Genomic DNA, 17,416 nt, shown 5'->3' with positions numbered 1-17,416 from the left:
TAAATTCTATACAGCATTTCCTCCTTCTACCCTACTTTAATTGCCATAAGTCAGCTCCTGATGACTGTTTTGCCAGCTCCTGACTTCTAGCTAAGCAGTAGGAAAATGAGAGACAGTTCTGTTCACTTTCACCATCAAAGGGAGAGGACAGTAGCAAATCTTCTGTGTATTTACTGCTGGCCCGTTTTGCCAGGTTACCTCTTCATATTCCCTGAAAACCTCAGAGACAGTGAATTACAAGAGTTGGAGTTTGCAGGCAGCCTTTATTTAAATAAAGAATCACAAACACACTTTCAAATGCACTGGATTTTGAAAAAAATAAAAAAAAATAAAAAAAAMCCAAAACTATTAAAACTGTTTTTGAAATATGGCAAACTTACATTGAACCCTCAATTTATTATATTTAAATTAGCAAAAGAAATTAACTAGGCTGTGCCCCCTGCTAAAGTTTTAAAGAAAAATGAATATTTAAACTGGTGGACTTTGCTGGCTAAGCACCTGCAAACAGACTTGGTTGAAGTGTGAAACAACTTTTGACCACAGTAGTTGTTTCTGTACCTTTAGAGAGAGTATTTATTGTGTTTCTGTTTATTTGGGTAATAAAACTCAATGATTAGTTCATTTAAACTTGAGACATCTTGGGGGGTATACAAAAGAGAGTATATTTTCATCTTTCAATTTGGAACTAAAAATTAGATTTGAAAGGACGAAATCTTTTTCTTTTGAAATCTTGAAATGTGTGGTAACCAGGAATAGCCAGTTCTTTTCTGTTGTTAAAGCTATGCTTCCTTTCCAGTTAAATTCCAGTTAAAATTCCAAGTTAAAAACTCAAATTCAGTGAAGCTGCTCTGGCTGTTTTTTAAGCTATTTGTATGTGATATGGTCCATAGATGTCTTTTACCATTAAATTTTGGTATTTTGATTTTCATTCTTAACTTCCTATATGTACCACCTTGTGGAATGATACAGGGTAGATTCTGAAATCCTGTAATTTGTGCAATACAGCACATATGCTGTTGGCGTTTATTTTACTTCTGAAACTGACTGAGTTTGAGGTTGTATCAACAGCCACAGTGATAAACTGGCAGCTCGTCTGTACATCTATGGAGGACACTTAGCAAGGTTGGTGAGCTATAGAACCCACCTCAAGAGCAGCATTATCCTAAGAAGATCTGTGTGTTCCCACCCCTGCCCCCCAAAGGAATGGCAATGACAGAAAAAAATGAGAACCGCCCAAACTGCTTGTTGTGGGAGCATGTTTTGACAAATGTGCTTGCTTTTTGCAGAGAGTCTATGACTCAATATGTTTTAGTGCATTGGATAATACTGTATCTTCACTTTTTGAAGAATGAGACAGTGGTATGAAAGTGAACTTAAAGCCATTCTCCCACGAAGTACTCTCTGAAAATTGTCTCAATTCTTACAGTAGGAGGCATACAGAAGTCTCAAGTGACAAATCTTAAATAAATATTACTTAAGCAACTAGGATCTGAAATTATGGATCTCTGAACCTCTTGCTCTAATGCAGATGATCACATCCCTAAAATGAGAATGAAGTTCCTTCTCTCATTGCAGGTGTTACTGGGGTCATTCTTTTCCAAAGGAGTGATGTTTCTAGGTAGTTCTGGACAGAAGGGCATAAACTCATTTCATTTTAAAGTTTCAGTTTTCTGTAAGTGCAGTTATTATTTGATTGTACTAACTTATATAATTGCATTTTTTTTTAACCAGTAGACAAGCAACTTCTGAAAAATATTCTTCTTCAAACCATTCCCCAACTCTGTCACTTTTACTGATACAGAAATTTTGTATTGGTAGTGAAAATGATCGTAGTTAAGAGATTTCAGAAATTTTCCTTGTGCAAGTTCTCTAGAAGCCCGTTGGTTACTTTAATGGTGATATAATTACCCTCAGGGGAATAAAGTAGCCTGCTGTGCGTTCTTTTTTCTCCCTGTTTCTCCAGCCTAGTTACTCTTGCATACTCTACCTTCTGTGTCCTTGGGTTAGCCTCTGTTCAAAGATCATGCCTTCACTTTCCGCTTCAAGCAGCTTGCAAAGCTATTACTCAACACATCAAAGTCTCATTTCCTATTTCTCACTGCTCTCTGGAACATAAACTTGGCTAGGTTTTAGGGAGGTGTGTAGTGTACTCTGCAAATACCATTAAGCATGTCCTTGCAGTCTTGTGCCATACTAATTGTCACCCTGTTCCCTTGCCCTAATCTGCTCATCTGCAGGATAAAGAAGATTTAGTAGTTCTGCAGAATCTGTTTCAGCTCTTACATTGCTCACTATCACATGGTTGACAATAGAGGAGAGGTTCTGTATGATGAACACAGTAGATATACATATAGATACAAACAAAGCAAGACTTTTTTTTTTTCCTGGGTCTTGTGCTTGCAAAAGCAACTTGATTGTTAGTTTTGTGATGGTATAGATGACAGAATATTTTACTACATGTAAGCATTAATGTCACCCCAATACAGCATGTTAAAGCACAAAGTTTAAAATATACAGAAATTTTATGTTTCTGTTCATAAAGCACAACAGTTGATTCCTTTCACTGCAAGGATTTTGTCTTGATTTTAGTGGTCTCCTCTAAGAATAAACTTGGTATTTGGGGATTGTTCAAAATGAACAGTTTCTAATTAGGTTCACATTATAGCCACTTCTGTTTTCTCATATAAAGTTGGAGTGAAGGCTTTACACTGTTCTTTTTTCCTTTTTGTAGCCATCTCCTTTCTCTCTGCTTCACTCAGATCTAACAACTACAGTGAGAGCCAAAAATAGGTAGGTGAGGTGGTTCTTACACACTGCCTTCCTCCCCAGCTACTCCTTACATTGCAAGGAGGGGAAATATCTAATACATTAAAGAAAAGCCGTGTTTTTTTCATTTAAAGAGAAAATGATACTGAACAATCCTTTATCTTCAGTAATTTGATGAGAAATAAAAATTAGGTTTTCCAGCTTTTGCAGTTCTGCAGCAGAAAGCCTGCTTCTCAATTCTTCTTTTAATAGTTTTTCAAGAACAGCTGTCTTAAGACCAGCTTTGTGGTTGGGGGGGTGGTATGAAGGAGATTAATGATTGAGGTTTTGTCTGCCAATGAATATAACACCTGCAGAAAAGTATTTTCTTCAAAATCCTTATGTTAGGGCATTCTTAACCACATATTAGTGATTCATACAATGATTTTGTTTAGACCTGCACAGCTGAATTTTCATTATTCATAAACATGTTTCTTGCCAGTAGTCATACAAATAAAGTGGGACTGATATTTTTTTTTCCTTCAGGCATTTCCTTTTATTTTGTACAAGTACTAGAAGGATTAATTTGCTTCCATAATAATACTTCTCACATCATTTAAAAATGCATTATCACCTTTCTTTATTGGCTGACTTTAAAACAGCTTCCTTTTCAACTTTCAGTTCTGTTCTACTTGTCTTTAGTGATAATGCATGCCTTCATTCTGGTTAGGATTGAGAAAGTTATAAATGTTTTATTGTCCTTGATCTTCTGAATTGTTTAAGCTCCAATATATTCAGTACTCTATATTGAATTTTCCAGTCAAATTTCTTGCTTTGCTCCCACGTAGAATTTTCTCTTCTTTTTGCCTTTGCTGTGAGGAAATGATGAAGAGTCCTGAGAACAGTGCACTTAGATATATTTCTGCTTTATCCTTGCTTATTGTTTTGAGGGAGGTGCAGTCGCAGACTGAGAAGAGAGAAATCATCCATCTGTAAAGCACTGTCATCTTTCCACTCAAGGATGTTCTGCATCGCATGTTAGTCTGCTTCCGTGGAGAGGTGGACATAAGGTGTGATAGGATTTTCCTTCCTGTGGACAGCATGCTTCTCTCTTCTCTGCCATCCTGAACTATAGTAACACAAACTTTGGTAACACAAGTTGCRACGTTCAGGCCAGTAAAGTAATAGCATCCTTAGGAGAAGGTACATCATTAGTACATCTATAGTTGCAAGTCAGTGAGAGATGAGGGTCCTCAACAGCTTGGATGTTTACACCTATATTGAACTTCTGGGAGGACTGAGGGATGCGGGATCAAGTCTTTATGACTTCCAGTTTAATTACTACATAGTTATCCTCTCCTAATAATTGGAATGGCTTCTTCAGGTATGCAGATTATAGGAGACAAATCATGTTTAGCTTTTAAGATAAAGTTATGAAAGACTTTGCTATGTAAATTAAATGTTTTCAATATTCTAGTAACTCTGTTAAAACATTTCTGTGTGTTTTTGACACTCTAGCAGATAACCCTTTTCTCTTTTCTTAATTAGGTCTTTGCTACTGTTCTGACTCACCCAAAATGTCCATAGAAGAATAATGGAAGCCCCTGAATACCTTGACTTGGATGAAATAGATTTTAGTGATGATATATCGGTAAGTCCAAGTCTTATTTTATTCATTCAAGTTGAGACAATCTTAGGTATCTTGGTCGTGATACAACAAACAACACTTATTAGAAGCCACATTTCTTTTTGCCTCATATATAGGAAAGTTTAAATTGTTTGAATCCAGAATAAAAATAAGTTATCTTCTAAGAGAAGTCTCTTGTGACTTTGGAAGAACTACTTCAGTTAGTAAAAGTTACTTGCAAATCAAATTAATAAATCAGTATTATTTCTGCATTGCTTATGTACTCTGTTGTCTTGAATGAGTTACATGCTCACTAAAGCCTTAGTCACCAAAATGATACTTTGCCTGTTTTTTTAATTGTAAAGAGTTCCCAAAGTAGAAACCTTCCTGCCTCTCTCACCTCAGAATTGCTCCCCCTTCATATGATTTGTTACTCAGCCCTTTTCCACAGCAGCCATCTTCAAATCCAGCAAGGTTTCCTAAAATAGGTGTGATGTTGCTACTTGTGACATTGTCAAGTGCAGCAAGAGGCAGAAGGACYTTTGGGGATTCAGAGACAGCACTGATCCTAGCGTTACACCTAGCAACTGTAATTGTAAGCAAAAATACTGCTCTTGTAAGTTAGTAGTTAGTGCTTCTTATAGGAAGCACTGATACAGTATATTACCTTATTCTTAATAATACTTCTGCCAATGTTTCTGCTTTATTTGTACCAGACCTGCTAACATGTTGAAGGTCTGGTTAACCAGGGACTTGAATACATAAATTAAGTCCACCGTTATCAGAATTTATTAATTCAATCTTCAGGTCTTGTTTACTGTCAAAGACAGTATGACCCTATCTCCCCCTGCATTCTTTATATACATATAAATATATAATATAATATATATTTATATTTTAACCAAAGGACCTTGCTTTCTCTGTAGCATTTGGGACTCTTGATTCATTTTAAAACATTCCAGATGCTTTATTTGCAGACAGATTCCTTTTGGAGAGGATTTCACTTCTACCTATTGTAACACTGAATTTTTATGAAAGCGGAAGAGGGCAAATGCCTGAGATATTACAAGACAATGAGCCAATCCTGAGAGGATACCTTATTCTGGGCAACTTTCTTTTTATTGCTGTTATATGGTAAATCGTGTCTTGGTATCTGTTTCTGTACTTAATTTTGTAAAACTCTAAAACATGTTATATGTAACCTCTCCATGTCTCTCCCATTGTGACTGTTGCTGCATACTGGTGGGTTAGGTTACTCACTTTTCCTCTGAACGACTCAGACTGCCTTTTAACAGGCTGTTCTCTGATGTGATGCTGAACCTTGAATTAAAAACTAGCACAAATTATAGAGGTAGCAGTTTTACTCTCCACCTTTAACAGGTAGGGGAACAAAGATTTGTTGCCAGAAGCAACATAAAAAGGGAATTCCTGGTTATTCCAATACTGTCCTCATCTCTTAGTGCATATAATACACAGATACCTGGTCTCCACATTTTACTGTTAGGCAGCCATGGAAAGAGCAGCTGCACAGCATTGGTGTTAGCAATTTAAATTGTTCTTGACAGCCCTCTGGTTCTAATCCATTGCAAAAAAGTACTGACTAAAAATAATGGTGGCAAGAACACTGCTATAATGATGTACTTGTAAAAAGTACATGCATTAGAAAGCCACTGTCTTAGCCCTGATCCTTGTAGACCATTTAAGCCAAAAGGACCAGAATGTAATAATTGTAGAAAATAGACCAGGATCTGTTTTAAAAGGCAAATAGAGACTTAAATGTTTTTGGTTTGGTTTTGATTAATATTGCATTTGTAAGTAAATAAAACTGCACATTTCTGAAAATAAGATGCTTATTTTGCAATCTCAGATGGTGCCATTGCACATGAATCTGATACAGTTGATTTGAGTGTAGCTTAGACAGAATAGGTTTATGGGACTCTTGCTTACATTGCACAGAAATAATCTGTTCACAGTGACATTAAGCAGCCAAGCTGAATATTTTTGTTAATTTCTTCAAGAGTCAGTAACTATTCACACAAAGGAAGAAATAAAAAAATTAAGACCTGTGAGCTGCATTACATGTTAGATACACTTTAAAAGTATATTTTAAACTTCCCCTTTTTCCTTTCACTGCTCTGATTTTGCACATAAAATTATCCCTGCTCATAAGTTGTATGGTGGTGCTATAGTTACTTGAAGGTTTCCTAATCCTTTTGCCGAAGTGCGGGATCTTTATTGCACTGGCATATTATGCAAATTGAAATGATTTTATTTATCGGTTTACAGAAGTAATACCAAATGACCTATAGCAAGGGCTTCTGGTGCTAGATATTTGTAAACTATTCAGAGCTGAGTTCATAGGTTATTGCTCTGATTATTCAAACAGCTTTGTGTGAATGAAAGACTGGCTCTGCGATGGCAGTGCAGAACTGGACCTAACTTGCAAGTTTCTGCTATTTCTTGGATACAAGTGCATCTTGCACTCGAGCGGTGCTGCATAGAATGGCCTTGCTAGAGACTGATGTTTTCTTCATCATGTGTTATGTTGTGTTAAATGTATTCAGTGTGTTAAAATCTGAGAACCATGTTAAATTTAAAAGGTTGGCATTTTTATTTACTGAAATTCTGTAGTCCAGTTTACATGACTAGTTTTGTTTGAYGAGAGAGGTTCAATTCCTCCCCTGAAATGATAGTGTCTGTTGAAGAAAAACAGGTTTATCTGCATTTGCATTAAATACTTGTTACCATCACTTGTCTCTTGTTTGCTGTTATTACTGTTCTTCCACCTTACAGAGTTCCCAAGGGGTTTACTGAAATTCACTATGTCAGGTTGGAGGCATGCTTTAAAAGCAAAAAAACCATCACCACCAACAACAGAAACAAAAACAAATAACCCAAACCCCAAACAACAACCAAAATGCTATTACAAGCATTAGTCTTGTAAGAAGCTCTTTCCTGTTTCTGAATTCCACCGTCGACCACAAAATATTTTTATAAAATAGCAGAAAGCAGAGTATGCATTGACTAACGAAGCAATCTGACGTGCTTATCTCTCACACTATCACTTATGCCTTGGGGCATGGCCCTCAATTCTTTGTTGATGTGGTTACTCTTTCTCTAATGGGGCTAAATAGAATAAACATCACTTTGGAGAAATGGAGCTTAGTTTGGTATGTAAAAATAATTTAAGATTATTGACTGAAAAGTGGAAAATAATTAAAATGCTATTTTAATGTCAGTGAGACCCAAACAGTGTACCAGGGAAGGGTTGTGAKTTCCACCTCTTTTGCTGTCACTTTGTGATACCCCTAGCAGTCTTGAAATTTTGGCTTGAAGAAAAGCTAACAATCATTACTGATAGTTCAGAACTGGAGCTAGAGTATGAGAGAAGTTAATTACAGAGGGAAGCACTGGCAATGGATTGTGCTTATGGTTGGGAAAGGTCCATTTTAAAGAGTAATTTCAGTTGCTTCCTGGCATCTTTATAGTGTTTCAACTGAAAGCCAGTCCTCTGTCTTGACCACAAAATACAGATGGCAGAAATGTAAATGTACAAAAGTCTTCTTGAAGACAGAGGAGAGTAGGAGGAAATCTGTTAATGAAATCAAATCAGTATGAGTTAAATGCATAATCAAATTTATAACTTATTTAATAGATTTTTGTTGTTGGTGGGGCTGGTAATTGAATACATTTTAATGCAATGTTGAAGCAGAAAGAAAATTTGTTCTTCTGGGAAAGTATAGAAAAAAGAAAGAAAAATGGCTGTCTGCTTTTGAGGGTGCCTGACAAAACACATAGCAATGGAATACAAAAGGCCTAATTCTAACTGAATTACAGACTGTGTAATAGTTTAAACTGCACCAGCTGGTCTTATGAAGCTACCATATTCCTTGGAGACATGTTCCTTGGATTCTCTTTAAGAATCTTGCTAGACCAGTTGAGCTTTGCCTTCTGAGTTGTTGTGCTGAAACAGCAAGATGTATAGCTTAACAGCTCAATCTTTATTAAACAATAACTACAGTGAAACAAAGCACATGGTGTTTGTGCATGTGTATGTTTAACTTGTATTAATTTGTATTTAGTAGCATCTTTCTTCCTGTCTCCCTTCTTCTGCTGTTTGTTGCCTTAGACTGTCAGATCTTAGAGCAGTCATCACAGCCTTATATTCAGCCCCATGTTTAATGGGGATTGGAGACACTGGGTAGTTCTGTGGAGTGCTGCTATGCATTTTAATTAATAAATTCAGTGTTAGATACTGGGAATGCTTATGAGAGATTCCTACTGTCATAGCTGAGTTTTCTCAGTATCTCTGTGAATCGGGCTGTCAAAGAGAGAAAAAGGCATTGGAAGTTTTTGAGGCTGAATAAAGTAACTATGATCTGTTGAGTAACAGTCTTACTTAAACTCACTTGCATCAGAGAAGTAAATTACTTCTGCRATTGGTCAGATGAGGTTTACATTATATTATTTTGAAGTAGATTGCCAACTGTTTGTTAGAAGCAAATTAAACTTTGAATGATGAACTGTCAACAAAAAGCCAGGACAATGGATGACTATTTCTTTTTTGTGTGGAAAGCTGATGTTTTTATGTATAGTTGTTTTGCTTCACTGGTCAATAGCACACCAGCTAAAAATATCTGCTTCTTTTAAACCATATGGTGCTTATATATTCTTTAAAAATTTTCAGTTGTGCTAATCCTAAATGCTTTTTTTTCTGTTTTTGTTTCCAAAATACTGTTTTTAATACTTTCATATGTTCAAAGCCATTGATTTTTCACACACATAATGATTTTCATTTGTTTAAATGAAGATTTCTGTAAGACTTAAGCATTAGATTAAGGAAGATTTGGTATTAAATAACTTAATTTCTGTATGTCAGAACTTGTAGTTTTATAGCACTGGTACATGTGCCTTATTCAGGTTATTCCACAGGTTATAAGAGGAAAAATTGCTGTTTGGTATGTATAAGCATATGCCATCCTTGTTCTTTCCCTTTTTAAGGTTGAATTCAGAGAATAACATACTGATCAATATCAGGTGTATCTGTCACACCAAAGTAGTAATGCATATTTGCTTTAATAAAACCTAGGTTAGAGAAAGGAGCCTGTGGCTTGATATGTTTATGTACATGCAGCACACTGAAATCAGTTCTCCAAGGTGAAAATATTCTGCATTACTTTTACCTACTGCTTTGTAAAGGCTTGAACTCCAAGTCTGTTAYGCATGAATTATCATGCAAAATAAATGCTGTAATAGGTGCCCAGGTGAGTGAAGTGAGACCCTTGAAGTTTACTGTCTAGCCTAGAGTTATTCTCGCCTTTGATATATCTATGCATCCCATGGAGAGAATGGATATGCAAAGGATATTTGTGACTTGGTCAGTGGTAATCTACAGGAAAGAGAAATCTGAGTTGGGAGGGCGCTCTGCTGTAGCTTAAAAAATCTGTTCGATATCCTTTGAGGTAGGACATGGTTGTGTAGGCCAATGACACCTGATTTCTTTCATGCTGCTTGTGAATGGCATCAGACTGACAGAAGTACCCTCAGCTTGGTAAGTCTAGGCTATGACCATGACATTAGGAACCAGTTGAAAAGTCTTAGTTTTTATCTTTTTAAATGAGTTACTTCATATACATTTTTGCCTTTCTTTCAGTATTCCATAACTTCTCTCAAGACCATCCCAGAATTATGTAGACGGTGTGATTCACAAAATGAAGACAGATCAGGTATGATGCCCACTCCTGTCCACCCATCATTTTCCAGACTACTTTTAACCATGTTCAACTTGGCAACAATTGCTTCTTGGCAGTGTTCTGTTGTTTTGTTTTCTTTCATTTTTGTGCAGCTTTCTGGAAGCATGTTTTTTTTTTTTTTCAACAATGTTACTTCATTAGAAGGAAAAAAGTTCCAAAAAAGGATTTGGCTTTATACAGATAAATGTAGGGCTTCATCTCAGCAGCTCCAAACCGCAGTATATGCAACAATTTACTTGAAAACCCGAGAAACCATTGGTGACAAGACGTAATAATGTAGGCGCCAATGAAAAAATGTTGGATACATTTACTACCCATATGGCCACGACTAGTTTGAGGGATGATGTTTTGCCAGAGTCTGAAACTCTATCAAGGATGCTACATGTTAGAATCTACTCAAAGGCATACTGTAATAGTTAAGATTAAAGCAGGGGTTTTGAGTTTAATAGTGTAAACTAAATGAAGAATCATGGCATATAGATGAGAACCAGCTGGGACCCCGCCCCCCCACCCCCCCGACAAAAAGTGCATTCAGTGTTGTTTTTCACTCTGTAAATCAGATTAATCCTCTTTTGTTTTTCTCTTCCCAATGGACCAAAATGAATTGGTGAGAGGTACACTTTTTTGTTGAGCTATGAAAAGTTTATTATGCTTTCATTTGATGCTTTAATTGCACTTCATTAATGTTGTTGAATCTAAGACATTTATAACAGAAACCTGAGACCTGAAATTCGTGGGAAGATAGAAGGCTTTAAGAACTGTGCTGTACTTTGGCAACTTTTATTTTTGTATTTCCTTTCAGAGAGTTGTAAATTACCAAGGTTTGTAACTAAGTTGAAACTTTCTAAGAGCTACTTCTTCTGCCAGAATCATTAAAAGCTAAGTCATCACAGCCCTATGCCGCTGCCCTGGGGAATAAAGGGAAGTGAAGCTTTCCTTAACATGTATACTCTGAATGTTACTGCCTGCACAGGGGTGGGCAGTGATTGCTCACATAGTGCTACCTGCTGCAAGCGGAGAGGCAGAGAAGTGGAAAGGGAGAAGACCCTTGATTTTTTTTTTTCCCCTCTCTCCTATTGCTCTCTCCCCTTGCTCTCTTTCTTTGCGTGCCCTCATTCTTGCTCTCACTCTTTTTCTCTCTCATGCTCTCTCACTCTCTCTTCCTCACTTGCTTTCTCTGCCTATCAGTATGAACAGCTGATTATGTGCTTGTGGGATGTAGATTCTGCAGAAAGAGATAAAGCAACAGATTCACTCAGTTGCTCCAACAGCAAGGTGAACTGGAGAAAGAGGGCAAGAATAGCCACTAAGCCGTTTTTTGCTGGTTGGTCTTCATGAAGGCTGCTAAGCCAGAGTGGCAACTTAACTAAGTCTGCTCTGTTTTCAAGAAGTGTTTAGTTTTAAGAGATTATCCTTAAATTAAAATACAAGCCAAGAGCAAGGATGGAGCGTTGGTTGTGAGCTCTTCTGAAAGACACTTGGACATTGACAACTTATTCTCAATTGCTCAATTGTTTCATGATCCCCTCTGCAGGCAGACATTTTCCACTGATGACTTTAATTACATCTGCATTCATCTGTTGCTTTGAAGAGCAGTTGAGAGAAGTAACTACAGGCATTGCTGGAAGACAGTGGTAACACCAGGAAGTCTGCCAATGAAACTTACTTCAGAGCCTTGTTTGAAATTCTTGAATCAAAAAAGGAGTTTTTAGCACTGATAATAGTTTTGGCAAACTGAAAATAGTACTAAAATCTATTTTTTCATTCTTTTTATCACTTACCCATTTTGGTGAACTGAAAATAATACTAAAATGTATTTTTTCACTCTACTTATCACTGAATAAACATATACACTGTTGAACAGGAAGGTATCACTTTACATCCCTGCTGAGACTTCACTGAAATATCAGTCAAGTTGCACTCTACAAGGTTCCCATCTTCTGTTTTTCATAGTTGATTTTGATGCAGTCAAAACGATGCATATCATGGACCATTAAAAAAAATCAAACAAACACATTCCCAAAGTTATTGTTGCTATATGCTGTTTTTGATCAAGATRAATTTTATCATAAATCCTTAGTATGCATGGCAGACCTGCAATTGTATATTTATATTACATTCACAATTTAAATGATTACATATAGAGTAACTCAGAGGTTTTACCACAAACTGGTCCAGCCCTCTACTTCATACCCTCTCCTGTTTAGTTAAAGATTGTATTTTTCTTTAAAATAGAGAAGAATGTGGAAGTAGAACTATCCAAGAATTATCTTATAGATGAACTAAAAGTTAAGTGCAAGTTACTAGTAGGACTACATAAGTTGAGATCCTAATAGCCTTAAAAAATAAGGATCTCTGAAAACTTTGTCTCCAAAGAATATCACTAAGACAATTAAGTCAGAAGTATAGAGAAAAGTTTTAACTTTGTATTTAAATATATATATAAACATGTAGACAACCATATTCATCACAAGATTGTTTGCACTGATTTAAACCATACAGCTGATCTTTGTGGAGTTAAATTTTTTAGTTATCTTACAGATAACATGGGGTCCTTATTATTCATTGTTCACAGTTAAGTTTAGTAAATAGCCCTGAGATCCCACTTGCTTTCTCCATTTCATTGAAATGTTGAATAGTATGTTAATAACATAGGAAAATGTTAGGTTACATTGTTTTCAGATTGCTGTAAGCTCCTTTAATCCTAGGCAAACATATCAGTGCTTACCAGTCAGTCTGTTTTCTCATGGATTTCACATAGACTTTTCAACACACTTTTTTTCCACCCCATTTCTTTCTGCCTGTAATTTTTGGTCAAATTACTTATTCTTTTGGACAAGAAGAGATTAGAAAGTCTGAGACATGATTTCCCTTCATATCCCCTCTTCCTGCTTATATCGATCAGCTTCACRTTGTCATCTCCCTTTACAGGAGCAGACTGGTTGAGGATCTGTGCCAGCGGGAAAGTGCTGTATTTCCTTCCTCACTTCTTTACAAGATTTGCATGAAACTCATGCTGTTAATACAATCTCAGTACTGACTTCTCTGTGATCTTCCTTGGATATAGGAATTCTGACTCAGGAAAATTCCAAGGGATTCTTGAGATCAAAGTATATGTCTCACTACCCCCAGGTTACCAGGTGTAAGATTTACAGGGTAGGAGAAAAGGTGTAGGGCAAATGCTGGCTTATTCATCTTACATGGACCATAATGCATGTTTAAGGGCAAGCATAAATGTGAATTAAATATGCATCTAGCTACCTCATTTTTCTGAAACGAAATGACTGACCAGCCTGTCTGTTGATTTCCAGTATTGTCTAATGCAGAATGATGAATTGAAACAGAAATCAATCCTTTATGCCTTTCTTCTTAAGCATGAAATTAGTTGCTTGCTTTCTGGGTAGATTTTCTAAGGGCACTTGAACAAATGGTTCAGGACATCTGTGTTCAACAAGCTTCACTGAACCATATCATTGTGTTAAGGTATATTCTGTCAGTTAGGATGACTTTTGGTTGTCATTTAAATGTATGCCTTGAATGAGGACAATATTCTACTTGAAATCTTTATTCACATGTTGATAAAGTTCACCTTTGGTCTCCAGAAGGTATCCTGCTGTACTGCTTTATTAATTGCCAAATTAACTGTGGTTCACAAAAGTATTCAGAAGGTTGCTTTCCTATTTAGGAAAATTAATCAGTGAATATGGTAATTGTATATTCTCCAGTGTTTCAGGTTGCACACAATTCCTGTCCCAAGCTCTTGGTAGTTTTTTAACTATAACTTAAATTATAGCAAAGCTTTGATTTGGAGTCAGCATTATTTATATAGCATTAACTTCTGAGAGTTGTGTTCCAAATATGTCCCAGGTAAATATGTCTGAAACAATACAAAATTGATTGGGTAGTTCCAGGCTTTGAAAAAGTCGTAGAAGACTGAAGGATTTTCTCAGRAAAAACAGTAATTAGAATCATGAGTATGCATTGAAACTTGTGATAGCTATACAGACTCTTTTCCTAACTAGTTTTCACATCTTTGCTTTTTCAATTTTACACATTATGTGCCATGATGAGCTCTTCTGATTTTTCATTAGAACTTCCCATGTTAGTACCCATTTATATCCCCAGATCAGTCTGGAGAAGGGTAACACCAGTTTGGAATTGGGAGACCTCAATTTGTCCATTCTGAAAATTTCTTTCCCTCTTCTACATTCRCTACTTTGGAAATGACAGCTTTTACAGTGTTCTTCCTCAAGCCAAGATAAGAAAAATGATTCATTTGCTAAGGCTTGTGTTAATGTATGGATCACCTAGAAAAGGTGCAGTTTGAATTATTATTTATCTCTATTGCTGTCATTTCCTAACCCTTTCTTTCTTCTTTATAATAGCTTCAAATTTCACTTACAAAAGGGAACAAACCCACTCTGTTCCTCTCTGTTCAGGGTCATTCTTTAGTTCAGATTCTYGTGCTGTAGAACTTGCATTAAAAAAAACAGAAGTACTCTTGGAAGCTATTAATATATTAAAACTGTAAAACAGTGCCACCTTCAGTTAAAATTGTTAAATATTATTTCAGTGATATTAATGAAATAGTAAACGGAAAGATAGTCAGAACTGGTTTTCATTATTTTATTGATGTGTGAAGGACATCCCTTCCTCCCTCTCTTGGAGTTCCAATACTGCTGCCATTGTTGGAGATAAATCAGTGTTTAAAAGTGTGAGGAATTTTCTGAAAACTTTCATAGTGCAGACAACACCTTGGTGTCTGTAAACAAAGTCCAAGTCACAGTGCTCTAAACGGACCTGGAATGAGTACAAGTCTTAATTGATTCAAGAGGCTCTACTGAAGTCCTATCACAAGGAAGAAGGTCAGGCATTTCTTTTAAAGGACAGTAAAACTCAACATGTGAAACTATGCATATACTTACTGCAGGCCCTCAAATGATTATATGGTGAATTACTGCATTTAAAAATATATTTTATAGACATAGACAGCTGTCAATACTAAGCCCAGGTTTCCTTAATGATGATGGAAAGTGGAGTAAACCCCACAGTAATAGAAATTTTAGAGCAAGGAAGAAGTGTTTCAGATATAGGAAAGTYATTTGAATCCATTCATCTTTCAGTAGTGATGGAGCCAGTCTAACAGAGAATGCTCTTGTTTGTAAACAAACAAAGCCTAAATGGTGAAGAAGCTCATTGCTGTGTTCTTAGCAAGGGTAGGGAATACCTCCTACTGTTTTGTACCAGAAGATTTCTGGGCACATGTTGACAAGTTCTTAGGGTGAAAGCCTTCACCCAGCCTCTTCTCTTGCGTCTTTGCAAGTTTCACACATTATTTGCAGTCTTGCTCCTACCTGGATGCTGGTTGTGCTCTTGTGGGATGGTTACATTGTAATCATAGAATAGCTTAGGTCAGAAGGGGTGTTTGAAGGCCATCTTGTCTGGTTACATCAGGTTGCCCAAGGACCTATTCTCCCTAGTGAATGCTGCGATAAGAAACATTGCAACCCAGTTACTTTGAGGAAGTGTGCTTAGGGAAGCAATTATAGTGCTTCCAGTTCTTTGTCAAAAAGAAATAAGCGTGATTCAACCTCAGAGATTCATGGACATTTGAAAGATCTATTAGGCATGATAAAAGCAGCAGGTGGTTTCATCATATTCTGCAATTGGCTGTGAGCTCCAGGCCCCAAGCAGCATGTTGTTCGCCATTACTCACAGTTTTCCTCTGGTTTGTGACTGCTCAGGTATGGAGTTTGCAGAAAACAAAGGTTGAAATACAGAGAATTTAGAATTAGCACAGTTTGGAGGCAGATCAGGCTGTTGGGCAGAAGCAGCATTAACAGCATCGATGACTGATTCTGACAGCTGTTGGGATAAAAGAAAGTAATCTGTCTTTTCCTCCTGGACAGTGGTTCAGCACAGCTGAACATGAGATACTGCTGTTTATCCTGAGAAAGAACAGGGATAGTAGGCTAAACAGTCTCAAAGATTTCAATGAGGGATACAGTGTAGCAATGGGCTTGCCAGATCCAACCCACAAAAGAACAGGAGTGAATCAATGTTCATTTTTATTCCTGTTAAATGTTGCTGTGTAGCTGTCCCGTGACTGAGTAGAACAACATGACTCAATTGCCAGCTCGTCTGCAAGTGGCTCAAATCCTTGTTTCCGCTGAGCTGCCTGCCTGTGCCACTGCCAGTTGTATGGCCCAGTTGTTGAGCAGCAGCAGTCATGACTACAGAATGTTGGTCAAAGCTTAAACTTAAATGAGTCTGTGGTGATGGTGACAGAAACGCACAGTTAGAAGTTTGACCATTCCCTGAGAACCACAATCAGTCAGTGTTCAGTGACTGGGAATAGATCCCGATTCCTTGTTAGGTGGATCCAGAAAGATCTTGCATTGCAGCATCTTTTCAGTACCACTTTTCAGTATCTTTAGTTCATCTCATCACGGTACTGATGTATGATATACAGCCCTTGCCACCTCCTGTTTGTGTCACAAGTGTTGTAAGCTTCATGAAGCCATCAGCAATAAAAGGATGTTACTGCACGCTTTTGGCAGGGAGGTGACCTCTTGCATGCACATCAGCAAAGAATTTCAGTTGTACGTTTCCTATTGGACTGAGTAAAAGTTGAGTCATTTGTTATCTTCCTTTATACTCAGGGCAATTTAAAGCTATTCTAATATTTGAGCATTTAAACTGTAAGCATCACAGAAACTGCCTGTCACAAGGGTAAGGTTTCATCTGTGTATGACAATCATGATGACTGGACAATGCACAGGCACTCACATACCAGATGAAATCTCTCCCTCTCACCCCTCCACTGCCTGGATTCAAAGATGGCATCGAAGAATGCTCTGAAGTCAGCAGATCCTTCCAGTTGAAAACATAAAGATCTTTTTTAGAAAGTTCCAGATAGATAAATTTTGATTTCTAAAATCAAATATGATGAAGCAATTAAATTGCCAGAGAAGTTGCTTCCTAATTGTCCCCTTTTCTGACTATTCACCCCAAAGCAGCTCTAGGATGCAAACAAAAACAAACAAACAAACAAAACCCCCTATGAATACACCTACAGGCCTCTTTATTCACTTCTTGTATTTTGCCTTTTTTAAGAGCAGAGAGCACAATATATGGTCAAGAACTACTTTTGCAAATTTGACCCTTGCAGGTTTTTATCAGACACCATTTTCTTTAGTGTTGAGGAAATGCTTTGCCACCTCAGCTCTGTCAGGCAGCATTATACTTCTTTATTATGTCGGTGAAAAGTCTCCTAAGTTCTTCTGTTCTT

The 17,416-nt window shown here is 36.9% G+C and overlaps 1 protein-coding gene across 2 annotated transcripts in view; it reads left to right on the top strand.

The window, feature by feature from the left end:
* The first annotated feature begins 3,730 nt into the window (after window positions 1–3,730).
* The window catches only part of SNCAIP (synuclein alpha interacting protein), a 48,776-nt gene continuing 35,090 nt past the window's right edge, over window positions 3,731–17,416 (top strand). Inside the window, exons 1-3 of one of the 2 annotated variants that reach the window (XM_026083467.1) lie at window positions 3,731–3,737; window positions 4,294–4,396; window positions 10,026–10,098. In XM_026083467.1, coding sequence (XP_025939252.1) covers window positions 4,340–4,396; window positions 10,026–10,098 — 130 coding nt within the window. In that variant the 5' untranslated portion in view covers window positions 3,731–3,737; window positions 4,294–4,339. Of the gene's footprint in view, window positions 3,738–4,289; window positions 4,397–10,025; window positions 10,099–17,416 lie in introns of those variants that run through there. The other variant, XM_026083466.1, reaches the window with a different exon arrangement.

This window comes from Apteryx rowi, unplaced genomic scaffold (assembly GCF_003343035.1).
Source record: "Apteryx rowi isolate R43461 unplaced genomic scaffold, aptRow1 scaffold_601, whole genome shotgun sequence".
Lineage (NCBI taxonomy): Eukaryota > Metazoa > Chordata > Aves > Apterygiformes > Apterygidae > Apteryx > Apteryx rowi.
The sequence above is the reverse complement of the archived record's forward strand: the minus strand, read 5'-3'. Positions and strand labels throughout refer to the sequence as shown.